At 48.3% G+C, this 11664-nt stretch overlaps 1 protein-coding gene and 1 pseudogene across 3 annotated transcripts; one reads left to right on the top strand and one right to left on the bottom strand.

Moving 5' to 3' along the window:
* Positions 1–1370: 1370 nt before the first annotated feature.
* On the bottom strand, positions 1371–2546 carry LOC136527707 (xyloglucan endotransglucosylase/hydrolase protein 22-like; annotated as a pseudogene).
* A 562-nt stretch (positions 2547–3108) lies between these two features.
* LOC136526968 (auxin response factor 16-like) lies at positions 3109–10719 on the top strand. Of its 3 annotated transcripts, XM_066519543.1 has the most exons (13): positions 3109–3916; positions 4425–4536; positions 4624–4719; positions 4876–4932; positions 5017–5172; positions 5273–5357; positions 5606–5696; positions 5777–5941; positions 6021–6216; positions 6451–6592; positions 7190–8874; positions 9827–10017; positions 10121–10719. In XM_066519543.1, the coding sequence occupies exons 1-13, from the start codon at positions 3870–3872 to the stop codon at positions 10263–10265; spliced, it is 3168 nt and encodes a 1055-aa protein (XP_066375640.1). In that variant the 5' UTR covers positions 3109–3869; the 3' UTR covers positions 10266–10719. The 3 variants fall into 3 exon arrangements, with proteins under 3 accessions (XP_066375640.1, XP_066375641.1, XP_066375642.1); XM_066519544.1 differs by lacking the exon at positions 4425–4536 and having other exon boundaries at positions 3109–3915; XM_066519545.1 differs by lacking the exons at positions 3109–3916; positions 4425–4536; positions 4624–4719; positions 4876–4932 and having other exon boundaries at positions 5035–5172; positions 5256–5357; positions 10121–10718.
* Positions 10720–11664: the final 945 nt, after the last annotated feature.

The following is an 11664-nucleotide window of genomic DNA, read 5'->3' as shown; positions in this document are numbered from 1 at the left end:
CGCGCCCTTAGCAAGTGTACCTGTAGTATCTTGTATCGGGGGAATCAATGCAGCGCTCAGTTCATGGTTAATCACGACGCGTCCCGGTAACCTCAACGCATAATTTCAGTTGGTCAAATGCGCAAAGCCTTCCATCACAGTTGCGAGATGACGGTCTTGCCCTCTCCCTCGTCCATGTCGCATCTGCAACGGCGAGTGGCATGTGGCCTTGTCCGCCTTCGTAACCCACCCTACCAGCAGCTCGGCAGCTGTGCCTGTATGCAGTATGCCTCATGTGCTTCCAAACTCTGTAGCTTCGACATACCGACACGCAGTAACCGGTCCCGGCCAGACAAGCGAAACGAACTCGCCACGCCTGTGAGCGCGACCGATCGACACGCCGCATCCGCCGAGCCCGTTCCGTGCGCCGCTAGAGCACGCTCCTGGGGCCCCCCTCACGCTTTCGCCGTGCCGCCCGTGTGACTCGCCGCACGCGTCGCTCTCGCTGCCCTTCGCGGTCCGCCCTCCTCGGCGCGGCACGGCCCCGACACGGCCGCAGAGGCGCCCGGCACCAGCCCACACCCGTCGCCGTCGCGGGCGCGGCGTCTCACGGTCACGCGCGTCCTCCCTCCCGGGCCCCGGCGGCGGCGCCCGCCCGCCAGCCTCCGTTCCCGGAGGCTTTTACCTGTGTACCCTTAAAAAAGATGCCACACTCCTGCGTACTCCTCAAAAGTTGGTCGTCACCTACATGCCCTCGCTCGAACTTTTCTTTTCCCTCACGCCATTCCGTCGGCATTCTGTTACGTTTTGGCCGTTTGGTGGCTCTGACATGTGGGACCAGGCTAGAAAAATACCCTCCTTGCCCTCTGGGTCACTGACATCAAAGGACTGTCAGATCGCATGTCCCACTATGGTCGCCTTGTCACTCTGTCCTCTGGCTGGTGAACGTCCACGTCACTGTCATTCGCAAGAATGGCAAAAGAAAAAAATTAAATGCCCCCTCCCTCGATTATTATGCAGGCAACCTGCAACGCATGGATGTCTGCTTCCTCGGTTAAAATAAAATAACCAACCAAATCCGGATAAGCTTTCCTCCGGTTCCAGGACCCTAGTCTGACGCAAGAGTCCAATTTTACACGGTGTCCATGTCTGTCCTGTCCATGACCCCATGGACGTCATGTCCGTGCGCCCGTGTCCGCGTGGTGTCCAAGGGTTAGCCAGCTGCGCCAAGCTGTCTGTAACTCAGCGCACACAGATGGAGATGAGAGAACACACAACACGCATGCATGAATTGTGCTTGAAAGCACGGCGCACACAGATTTGAAAAGAAACGAACTCGATCGCTACTAGTCGAAAACTTGGCAGTTGTACATCCGGTGTTGCAGAAACAAATGAAAGAATAATGCGACATGCGCGCTACATTTACATTGCCATCGCCCATGGCAAAAACCAAAACATTATTCGCCAGACCAGACCAGAGCACCGATCTCTCTGGTTTCCACCACGGCGAGGCCGAACGACGAGGGCTTCGTGTTCGTTCATCCATCGATCCAACCACACGCATCCTCACCGCAGCTTGCACTCGGCGGGCACGCCCTGCGGGAACCGCTTGGCGTCGGTGCAGTAGTTGTAGATCATAAACTTCCTCTGCACCCAGCGCATGCGGCGGTAGCTCATATCACTGAGCTGCTGGTTCCACCAGCTGCCTCCGCGCCGTCCCCCCGCCGCCGCCGTCTCCATGGTTCCCACAGGGCACTGCTGCTTCCCATTAGCCCAGACGCATGCATCGGCGCTGAACCCACGGAACGACGCCACGAACGGCGCCTGCGTCCAGTCCGCCTTGACTCTCCCGCCCTGCGTGGCCCAGTCGTCGGCGTTCCAGAGACTCGCGTACAGCCGCATCGGCTGCGTCCGCGGGAACGCCACCCCGCGCGCCTCGTGGTTCTTGAAGTCCCGGATCGGCGTGCCGTCCACCGCAAAGATCACGTGCTGCGGGTTCCACACCACCGAGTAGGTGTGGAAGTCCTTGGTCGGGTCGAACCAGAGCCGGAACTGCTGCTCCCGCTGGCCCTGGCCCCGCGTGAACACGTTGGTGTGCGGCGTGTAGGGCTCGCCGGAGACGTTGCCGAGGAACTCGAAGTCGATCTCGTCGTGCGCGCTGCCGGCGGAGGAGAGGTAGAAGGTGGTGACGGTGCCGGCGGAGTTGCCGGGCACCAGCTTGATCTGCATGTCGATCTTGCCGAAGAGGTACTCCTTCTTGGACTGGAACCCGGACCCGGAGGTCTTGTCCAGGGTCAGGTCCAGCCCGCGCCCGCCGTCCACCACCTTGCCTCACCCTTGCCCCCACGTCATCTCCGTGTCCTCGTAGAAGTTGCCGCCGTGTGCGATGGACGCCATGCACGCCACCGCCATGAAGGCAACTAGCGTGGCTGACCTCATCATCTTCCTCCTCTCAGCTCTAGCTCGCGTCTGTGACTGCCGGATCTCTAGCTAGTGACAGTGGTGTGTGGGGGGAAGGGAGGAACTTGAACTCGAGAGATGTGTAAGTTTCGATTGGTGTGTGAGTGGGTTGGGATGGCCATGGAGTGGGGTGGTATTTATACGGGAGCGCCGGGGGCCGGTTCCTTAGCCGTGGCAACCAGCTAGCCAGGCAGGCAGGCGGGGGCGCTCGGCTGGCTGGCAGGATGGCGCGTCCGCGGAGTAAAATGTGGGTAGGTTTGGGACACGACACGGCTGGCCGTACCCTGGATCCAGCGGAGCCTGCCCGCGCGTACGTCCACGCCGGTAAATTGCACGAAGTCGCGCGCACTTGTACGTGCATGCATGCAAATCTCCATGTGCTCGCGTCCTCCGCCGACCTGTCAGCCAGTGTACAACGGCAACTGGTCCTTCGGATGCTTCGTCGGAGGGCACAGGGGAAACAAAAAAGTTCAGACGCCCATACAAATACAAGGGCAATTGAGTCATTCTCCAGAGCCGTTACCTACCGTTAGGAGCAAATGCCGACGGAATGGCGTGAGGGAAAAGAAAAGTTCGAGCGAGGGTATGTAGGTGACGACCAACTTTTGAGAGGTACGCAGAAGCGTGACATCTTTTTTAAGGGTACACCGGTAAAAGCCTCCAGTTCCCGTCCGCGAGCGCGTACGTGGGGCGGAAGCGGAAGCGGAAGCTACCAGCCACGGCGCCACCAGCCAGTGCCCAGTATATTTTTTTAACCACCGGAGGCCGCCCCGCCGCTGCCGCTGCGCGCGGCACGCCAGCGCCCACGAGCTAGTACCTGCTGGCTTCCCCCCTCGCGCGCGTCGCGGCCATTTCTTTACTCCACCCCTGCCGCTGCCGCTGCCGCCGCCGCGGCACAGCGCCAGCCCGCCCCGCCACCCGGTTCCGCGCCCCGCGGCCCTCGTCCCGTCCCCCATTTTTTAAACCCCGCTTGTCTCCCTCCTCCGCCTTCTCTCCCCTCCCCGTTGCTTCCCAGTCCCAACTGGCGCAGCTCCCCCCGTCCCACTCCCACGCGCGCTCGACCGACCACCTCCGCGCCACGGCCGACGGCGTGTGGAGACCGGAGTAACCGCCGGCCGCCGGGACGCGCAGGCCTGGCCAGGGAGAGGCGGAAGCTTCAGAGAGCGCCAGAAGTTAGGCGCTGCGGATGAGCTGGCGCCTCGGCACGGCGGCTGGTGTGGTAGTGCGCGGCGAAGGTTCATTGCCCGGATTCACGCGGGTGCTTGCCTTGCTCCTCCGCTGATCCGGGTTTTGCCTCGCGCCCTCACTTTCGTCGGAAAGCAGGGCGTCAGCTACTAGCAGTTCGTAAAAGGTGGTGGTGGTGGTAGGAGAAGGTGGGCGGTGAATATTGGCTTATCCGGACGCGGGATTTGGTTCAGGATCTCGGCGAGATGAAGGATCAGGGATCGGGCGGCGTCACTCCCAGCCCCGCAGAAGGTGAGGCTTTCCTTGCTTTAGTTTTGCTTGCTTGCCGTCCAATTTCTCATGGATTTCAGCGCCACCTTTACATTTCTCAGTTCAGCATCTCGTGATCTTGTCATGATTCATGATCGTCACCGTTGAGCTGCCCACTTGTCTGTAATCGCAGTTACTTCTTGTTGTCGCTTGTGGTTAACTGCGAGGAAATTGATTCGCGAATCTTCTTTACTTGGGCCTTGTTTAGATGCCACCAAAATTCCAAGTTTTTTCACTCTCTCTCCATCACATCAATTTTTAGCCGCTTGCATGGAGTATTAAATGTAGATAAAAAAAATAACTAATTACACAGTTTAGTTGAAAATCACGAGATGAATCTTTTGAGCCTAGTTGGTCCACGATTGGACAATATTTGTCAAATAAGACGAAAGTGGTACTATTCATCGGGTTGAAATTTTTCCACCATCTAAACGAGGCCTTGATCTGGGATGCAGTGTAATAATTGGCTCCTTTTTTATTTGAAAAACCAGGGAAAAGAAACCCATCAACTCGGAGTTGTGGCATGCTTGTGCGGGGCCCCTGGTGTCGTTGCCCCCGGTGGGTAGTCTCGTCGTGTACTTCCCGCAGGGCCATAGTGAACAGGTGCAGGCCTTATCAGTGTGCAGTAGGAATGAGTTGATTTTGGGAATACTTTCTGAAAAATTTCTTGTTCTGGTAATTCTGTATCAGGTTGCTGCTTCAATGCATAAGGAGCTGGACACCATCCCCAGCTACCCATCTCTGCCTTCTAAGTTGATCTGCAAGCTCCTAAGTCTCACCTTACATGTATGTCAATGCTAGTTTTATCCTCTTGTGCTGCATCTTCTTTTTTAAACCGCCCTACATGGTTCTTCCAGACAGCCTGGGAACTGGGAAGTGCCAATTTTGGCCACGAGCAGTATGTTTTACTAACTGGGCACACGAAACATATTTCTTGTGCAGGCAGATTCTGAAAGCGATGAAGTTTATGCCCAGATGACGCTTCAGCCTGTGAACAAAGTATGTGGGCATTCTTTTTGAGAAAGTTATTTTCGTTGTTGATTTCTTGAATGGAAATGAACTATTTTTTCTCAATGCAACTAGTATGATCGAGACGCGATGCTGGCATCTGAACTGGGTCTGAAGCAAAACAAACAACCAACAGAATTCTTTTGCAAGACGTTGACAGCAAGCGACACAAGTACGCATGGGGGATTCTCAGTGCCACGCCGTGCAGCTGAGAAGATATTTCCACCGCTAGTATGCAATATTTCTGCATAAGATTGGAATAACTTTAATGGATCTATGAATTTATCAGATGCAATAAATACCTCCCTTACCAGGGTAACATGTTCGATAGGACTTTACGATGCAACCACCTGCCCAAGAACTCATTGCCAAGGATCTACATGATATTTCATGGAAATTTCGACATATCTATCGAGGTACTGAACATTGCCAAACACTAAAATAATACATGTATATTAACTTTGTACTGTATATGGATGTGAATTGTTATGCAGCCGTGGTTCACTGCTGGAATTTTTTTGGGTACACTATTTATGTTTGGCGTTTAGCAGCTATTAGAATTCCAATTTTTCATGAAACTTTTAAGGAAATCTGTACTAGGACATGATGTCTGATAAATCAGAGGTGTTCTGTACTTATCACTATACTGTACCTGCACATGCAGGTCAACCGAAGAGGCATCTTTTGACAACCGGTTGGAGTGTCTTCGTCAGTACAAAAAGGTTGTTAGCTGGTGATTCAGTTCTTTTTATAAGGTAATATAATCAATTCTAGTCATTAAAAAGTATGTGTGTATCTAGATACAGAAAACATTGATCTTACACATTTTTTCCAGGGATGAGAAATCTCAGCTTCTCTTAGGTATAAGGCATGCTAGCAGACCCCAACCAGCTCTGTCATCATCAGTTTTATCAAGTGACAGCATGCACATTGGAATCCTGGCTGCTGCAGCCCATGCTGCTGCAAATAGTAGCCCATTTACTATTTTCTATAACCCAAGGTATTTTAGTTGCTAATTGTACCTTATTGGAACTTTCTGCCAGTACTAAGGCTAATGAATCATACTATTCTTCGGATAGGGCAAGCCCATCAGAATTTGTCATCCCTTTAGCAAAATACAATAAGGCTCTGTATACACAAGTGTCCCTTGGAATGCGATTCAGAATGCTCTTTGAGACAGAGGATTCAGGGGTAAGAAGGTACATGGGCACGATCACAGGCATTGGCGACTTAGATCCACTTAGGTGGAAGAATTCTCATTGGCGAAACCTTCAGGTATGTCATTCATCTTCCTTCTCATGTTAATCTGCAGTGATATCCATTTAATTCAGCTACATCCAGTAAGAAATTAGCTGGGTCAAGAAGTGAAGCTGGAGTTACAGGAGTCAACCCTGATGTTATATGGATTTTATATAAGATTTACCGAACACCATATGGAAATGAGTTTCAGAGACTGTAGCATAAAAGGTTGGCAGATTCATCTAACTTCATCTGTCTTTTCCACTTCAGGTTGGTTGGGATGAATCAACTGCATCTGAGAGGCGCACCCGTGTTTCGATATGGGAGATTGAACCAGTTGCTACACCATTCTATTCTATATGCCCACCACCATTTTTCAGGCCAAAGCTTCCTAAGCAGCCAGGAATGCCAGGTACAAATAATATTATGGTATCTACAATACAGGAAATAATTTTCTCAAACACACAGTTAATAGAAGAGAGTTAGAACACGCCACCCCCCCCCCCCCCCCCCCCCCTCCCCCACCCACCCACCCAGATGAAAGGATTACATGCATGCCTGTAAAAAAGTGACCACACAGGAAATAATGCAATACACAATTGGCCTTATTATCTTTTTGTAGTTCTGTTTTTCATGCATTTGTTAAACCTATTGACTATCATGTGGCCCTGAATACTTAAGTTGGCGAAAATTTATTTCATGAACTTAGTTCTTACTCTTTCTTGTCTATAACCTTGATACATAAACTATCAGCAAGAAGTTTTGGTTGCTTGTTGAAAATCACAAATAAGTTGCACAGACATGGAGATTCCCTTTCCTAAATGTCATTGCTTCTTGTTTATGTATAAACTAGACTTCTAACTATGAGTAGGAATACTGGCCTACTTATTTGTCATCCTTGTGTTGGAGTCATTTCTTGATCAACAATTCAACATTCATGCATCTATTATTTGCACCGTTTCATTTTTCTGAAGATATACTTTGTCCGTCTATAAAATGAATCTTGCAGATGATGAAAACGAGGTTGAGAGTGCTTTCAAAAGAGCGATGCCATGGCTTGCTGATGACTTTGCTCTGAAAGATGTCCAAAATGCATTATTTCCAGGCCTTAGCCTAGTTCAATGGATGGCTATGCAGCAAAATCCTCAGATGCTAGCAACTGCTGCCCCTGCTGTACAGTCGCAGTACTTGACCTCTAATGCACTGGGTGTGCTGGATGGGCTAGGCAGTGTCAGTGAAGATCCAACAAAAAGGTTGAGTATGCAGGCCCAAAATATTGGCTTACCTAATTTACAGGCTGGTTCGAAAGTGGACCACCCTGCAATTACCTCATTAGCTCAACACCAGCAACAGCCTCACCATGTATTGCAACAACAGCAGGTCCAACCACTGCAGCAAAGTTCTGCGATTCTACAGCAACAGCAAGCCCAGCTGTTGCAGCAAAATGCCATTCACTTGCAGCAGCAGCAAGAACAACTCCAACGGCAACAATCACAGCCACAGCAACAGTTGAAAGCTACTGCATGTATTCAGTCATCGGACCAGCACAAGCTGAAAGAGCAACAGCCTTCAGGTGGACAAGCTGTCTCACAAGCACAATTGTTAAACCAGATTTTGCAACCATCTTCATCTCAGCTACAACAGTTGGGTTTACCCAAGTCACCTACCCAGCGCCCAGGGTTACCAGGTCTAACAACAATGGGTTCTTTGCAGCAATCACAATTAACTCAGACTCCACAGCTGCAACAAACAGCAGAATACCAGCAGGCACTCCTACAAAGTCAACAACCCCAACTACAACAGTTATCACAATCAGAACTGCAGCTGCAGCTGCTTCAAAAGATTCAACAACAAAATCTGCTATCTCAACTGAACCCACAGCATCAGTCCCAGCTGATTCAACAATTGTCTCAGAAAAGCCAGGAAATTCTCCAGCAACAAGTTCTTCAACATCAGTTGGGTGGTGCTGATGCCATGGGCCAGCTCAAACATTTGCAGCAAACACCTTTGAACCATACGACAGGATCCCTGACACCCCAGCAACTTGTAAGATCACACTCAGCACTCGCTGAGAGCGAAGAACCATCCAGCTCAACAGCTCCATCTGAGAGCCGTATCTCCCCAATAAATTCATTGAGTAGAGCACAGCAAGGAAGCAGAAATTTGCCTGAGATGCCAGCAACACCACACATTGAGCACTTACTTCAGGAAATTCAATGTAAGTCAGATAATCGGATCAAGAATGATATACAAGGTAGTAAAGAAACGGTCCATGCACCTAATCGTCATCTAGCTTCAGATCAACTTGATGCATCATCTGCTACCTCCTTTTGTTTAGATGAGAGCCCACGAGAAGGCTTTTCCTTTCCTCCAGTTTGTTTGGATAACAATGTTCAAGTTGATCCAAGAGAGAATTTTCTTATTGCGGAAAATGTGGATACATTAATGCCCGACGCCCTGTTGTCAAGAGGGATGTCGTCTGGAAAGGGTATATGCAATCTACCTTCTGGACAAAGGGATCATAGGGATGTGGAGAACGAGCTATCCTCTGCTGCGTTCAGCTCCCAGTCGTTTGGTGTGCCTGACATGTCTTTTAAGCCTGGATGTTCAAGTGATGTTGCTGTTGCTGATGGTGGAATGGCAAGCCAAGGTTTGTGGAATAGTCAAACACAGCGGATAAGAACCTTTACCAAGGTTGGTTACTTGGTAACACTTACCTAAGAATGCATTTATTATGCATACCTGTATGTGTCAATATGTGCATACTCTCAAAACCGTGAAGTACTCTAATATTCTCTTAGAAGTACATCTAGTGGAGTCATAAAAGCGTACCTTCTTACGCTTATTTCCTTAATAATTTGAACATTTTCCTGCAAATCCATGAGAAAACCTTGTCTTCACCAACTAATAAATATAAGTGTGGATATCAGTGTAGTACTTAGTGTTGAAGTATAAGTGAATTGTCCACCCTTCTCCACCATTAAGCTTTTAGGTTGAACTAATCGGTCCATGCAAGTCAATATGGTACCACAAGGTCAAAGGTGTAAACCTTTGGTGCATGCTACTCAATATGGCATTAGTGTTAAAGGTCTCAAATTCCAATCCTAGCTAGCACAATTAAATAAAATAATTGTTGCCCATTCCTATTTCACATATGAGGCCGGAGTGAGCCTCCATTTGAGCAGTAGTGTTGAAGCACAAGTGAATTCTCCACCATTTGCCATCAGCTTAAGCTTTTGGGTTGAACTGATCAGTGCATGCAAATGAGTTGCTGAATACTTGGTATTCAGAAAGTTGTTTAGATGGCACTGAGGAACATATATATTTGTGTGCCACCTTGGAGTTTCCATTCCAGCATTGCATAAATGGGATAAATTGTGACCTGATGTAGGGTGCATGTAGCTCTAAGTTGGACGATGAATTATTATTTACTACCATACATATAGCATTGGTGAGAGTTTTGAAGTGTCTATACTAAGGTTTGTGATAGCATTAACGCTCTACAACCCTGTTTCGGTCTTGGGCTGAATACTCTGCTCATCATATTTACTCAATTACTCAATTGTTACTATGTGCCAAACTGATACCCAGTGGTGCAATTATCCAATAATAGTGCAATCATATGTACACTCATCTTTGTTTGAAGGTTCAAAAGCGTGGATCTGTTGGGAGATCAATTGATATAACACGATACCGAGGTTATGAAGATCTTCGGCATGATCTTGCATGCATGTTTGGTATTCAAGGGCAGCTTGAAGACCCTTACCGAACGGATTGGAAGCTGGTCTATGTTGATCATGAAAATGACATCCTCCTTGTCGGGGATGACCCCTGGGAGTAAGTTCCTACTTCTGATTCCTTCGTCTCTTTGGTACATCCTTACCATGTTGTTTCCTTAACCTGTTCCATTTCTGATGGTTTGAAAATCCTGACCTTGCAGGGAGTTTGTAAGCTGCGTCAAGAGCATTAAAATATTATCATCTGCTGAAGTACAGCAGATGAGCTTGGATGGTGACCTTGGTTGCATCCCTCCTCAAACTCAAGCCTGTAGTGCTTCTGATGACGCAAATGCATGGAGGGCCTGACGTAAATACTAATATGCTTCTTACCATTTTTTAAATGATACTGAGAGTCAGGGTTAAAGAAGTGAAATACACGTCTAACTAATTACGAGGTATTACTTAGAGCCAACTCACTGACAGAATCGATGCAAAACTTGTGGCAGAAGTTGTTCAGCAAGCTGCCATATTTTAGAGGTCTTGGCGGCTGACGCTTTGCTCCACTGAAATCGGGTAATTACTCAACATAATCATATTAGTTTCCTTTTTTTGTGATTGTTGGGTGGGCGTGGGGGGATATATAAGACTTGTTTGAACTTGAGAAACTACTCTGCTTATTGGGACCTACATACATTGTAATCCTACAGAATTGTTTAATTATCTCAGTGTATATATGTGCTGTATAACTGTAATTGTTGACTTTGCAACTCGCAGTCCCATTGTAATTGTTCCAGTGTGCTACTTTCACCACTGAAGTACTAGTAGAAAATTAATCTGATTCAGTATCGGATATAGTACAGTCTTGTTAATTTTTTTGCAGTTTAGATGGGTCCGTAGTAACGCTTGAAAATGTCTACTATTGAACAATATTTACACTCCGTAGTCACGTAGGCGGAAATGCAGAGCTAGCGTGCATTCTGTGATATGTTTTCAGTCGCAGCCTCTGTTGATGTCGAGCAGTTGTTTTGTCGCGGGAAAACCTATTACGATTACGACGGAGCCGTTGTGCGGGATACAGAGAATTTGCAACCTACTGGGCCGATTTCATCCTTAGTGATGGCGCGAATCGATTGGACTGTCCAATTCCAAACCGGCCACGTTAGTTAGGAACCAATACAAAAGAAAAAAGAAACTTATCTCTCTCTCTCAACTATCGTCATGGTCTGGTGAGTTGATTCGAGTTCTTGTTGCATTTATATGAAAAAAAAAGATCAATTATGTACAACAGGGGTTCAGCCAAGATAGCACCTGACAAGCTGGTTGGCTCCCTCCACCCACAGGCATGGGCGCATGGCAAAGATTAATGCTGATGCAGCCACGTCGAAGAATACAAACATAGGAATGGTAGTAGTCGAGACCTGGTTTGAGGGTTGCAACTGACGTACTCAGAATCCTTGGAGGTGTCAACATGTAGGGAGGGCAATGGAAATTTCTCGAGATTTGCTCCGCCGACGGGTTCTAGTGGCATCAGATTGTTTGTGTGATAAGAAATTTAAAGGAAGGTTCATTAGGAGTTTATGATCAAGTAATTCGGGAGACCAAAGACACAAGAGACTTTTTTTTTTTTGAAGAGCTACGTTTCACTTTATGAAAATCGGCAACACAACTCTAAAATCATCATCTTGGTAGTACATTAAGCAGTTATGCACTGAGAACAACTCCATCGGAAACTTAAAATGGATTCAGAAAACACAATTCCAGATTA

This window comes from Miscanthus floridulus, chromosome 19 (genome assembly GCF_019320115.1).
Source record: "Miscanthus floridulus cultivar M001 chromosome 19, ASM1932011v1, whole genome shotgun sequence".
Taxonomy (NCBI): domain Eukaryota; kingdom Viridiplantae; phylum Streptophyta; class Magnoliopsida; order Poales; family Poaceae; genus Miscanthus; species Miscanthus floridulus.
The sequence above is the reverse complement of the archived record's forward strand: the minus strand, read 5'-3'. Positions and strand labels throughout refer to the sequence as shown.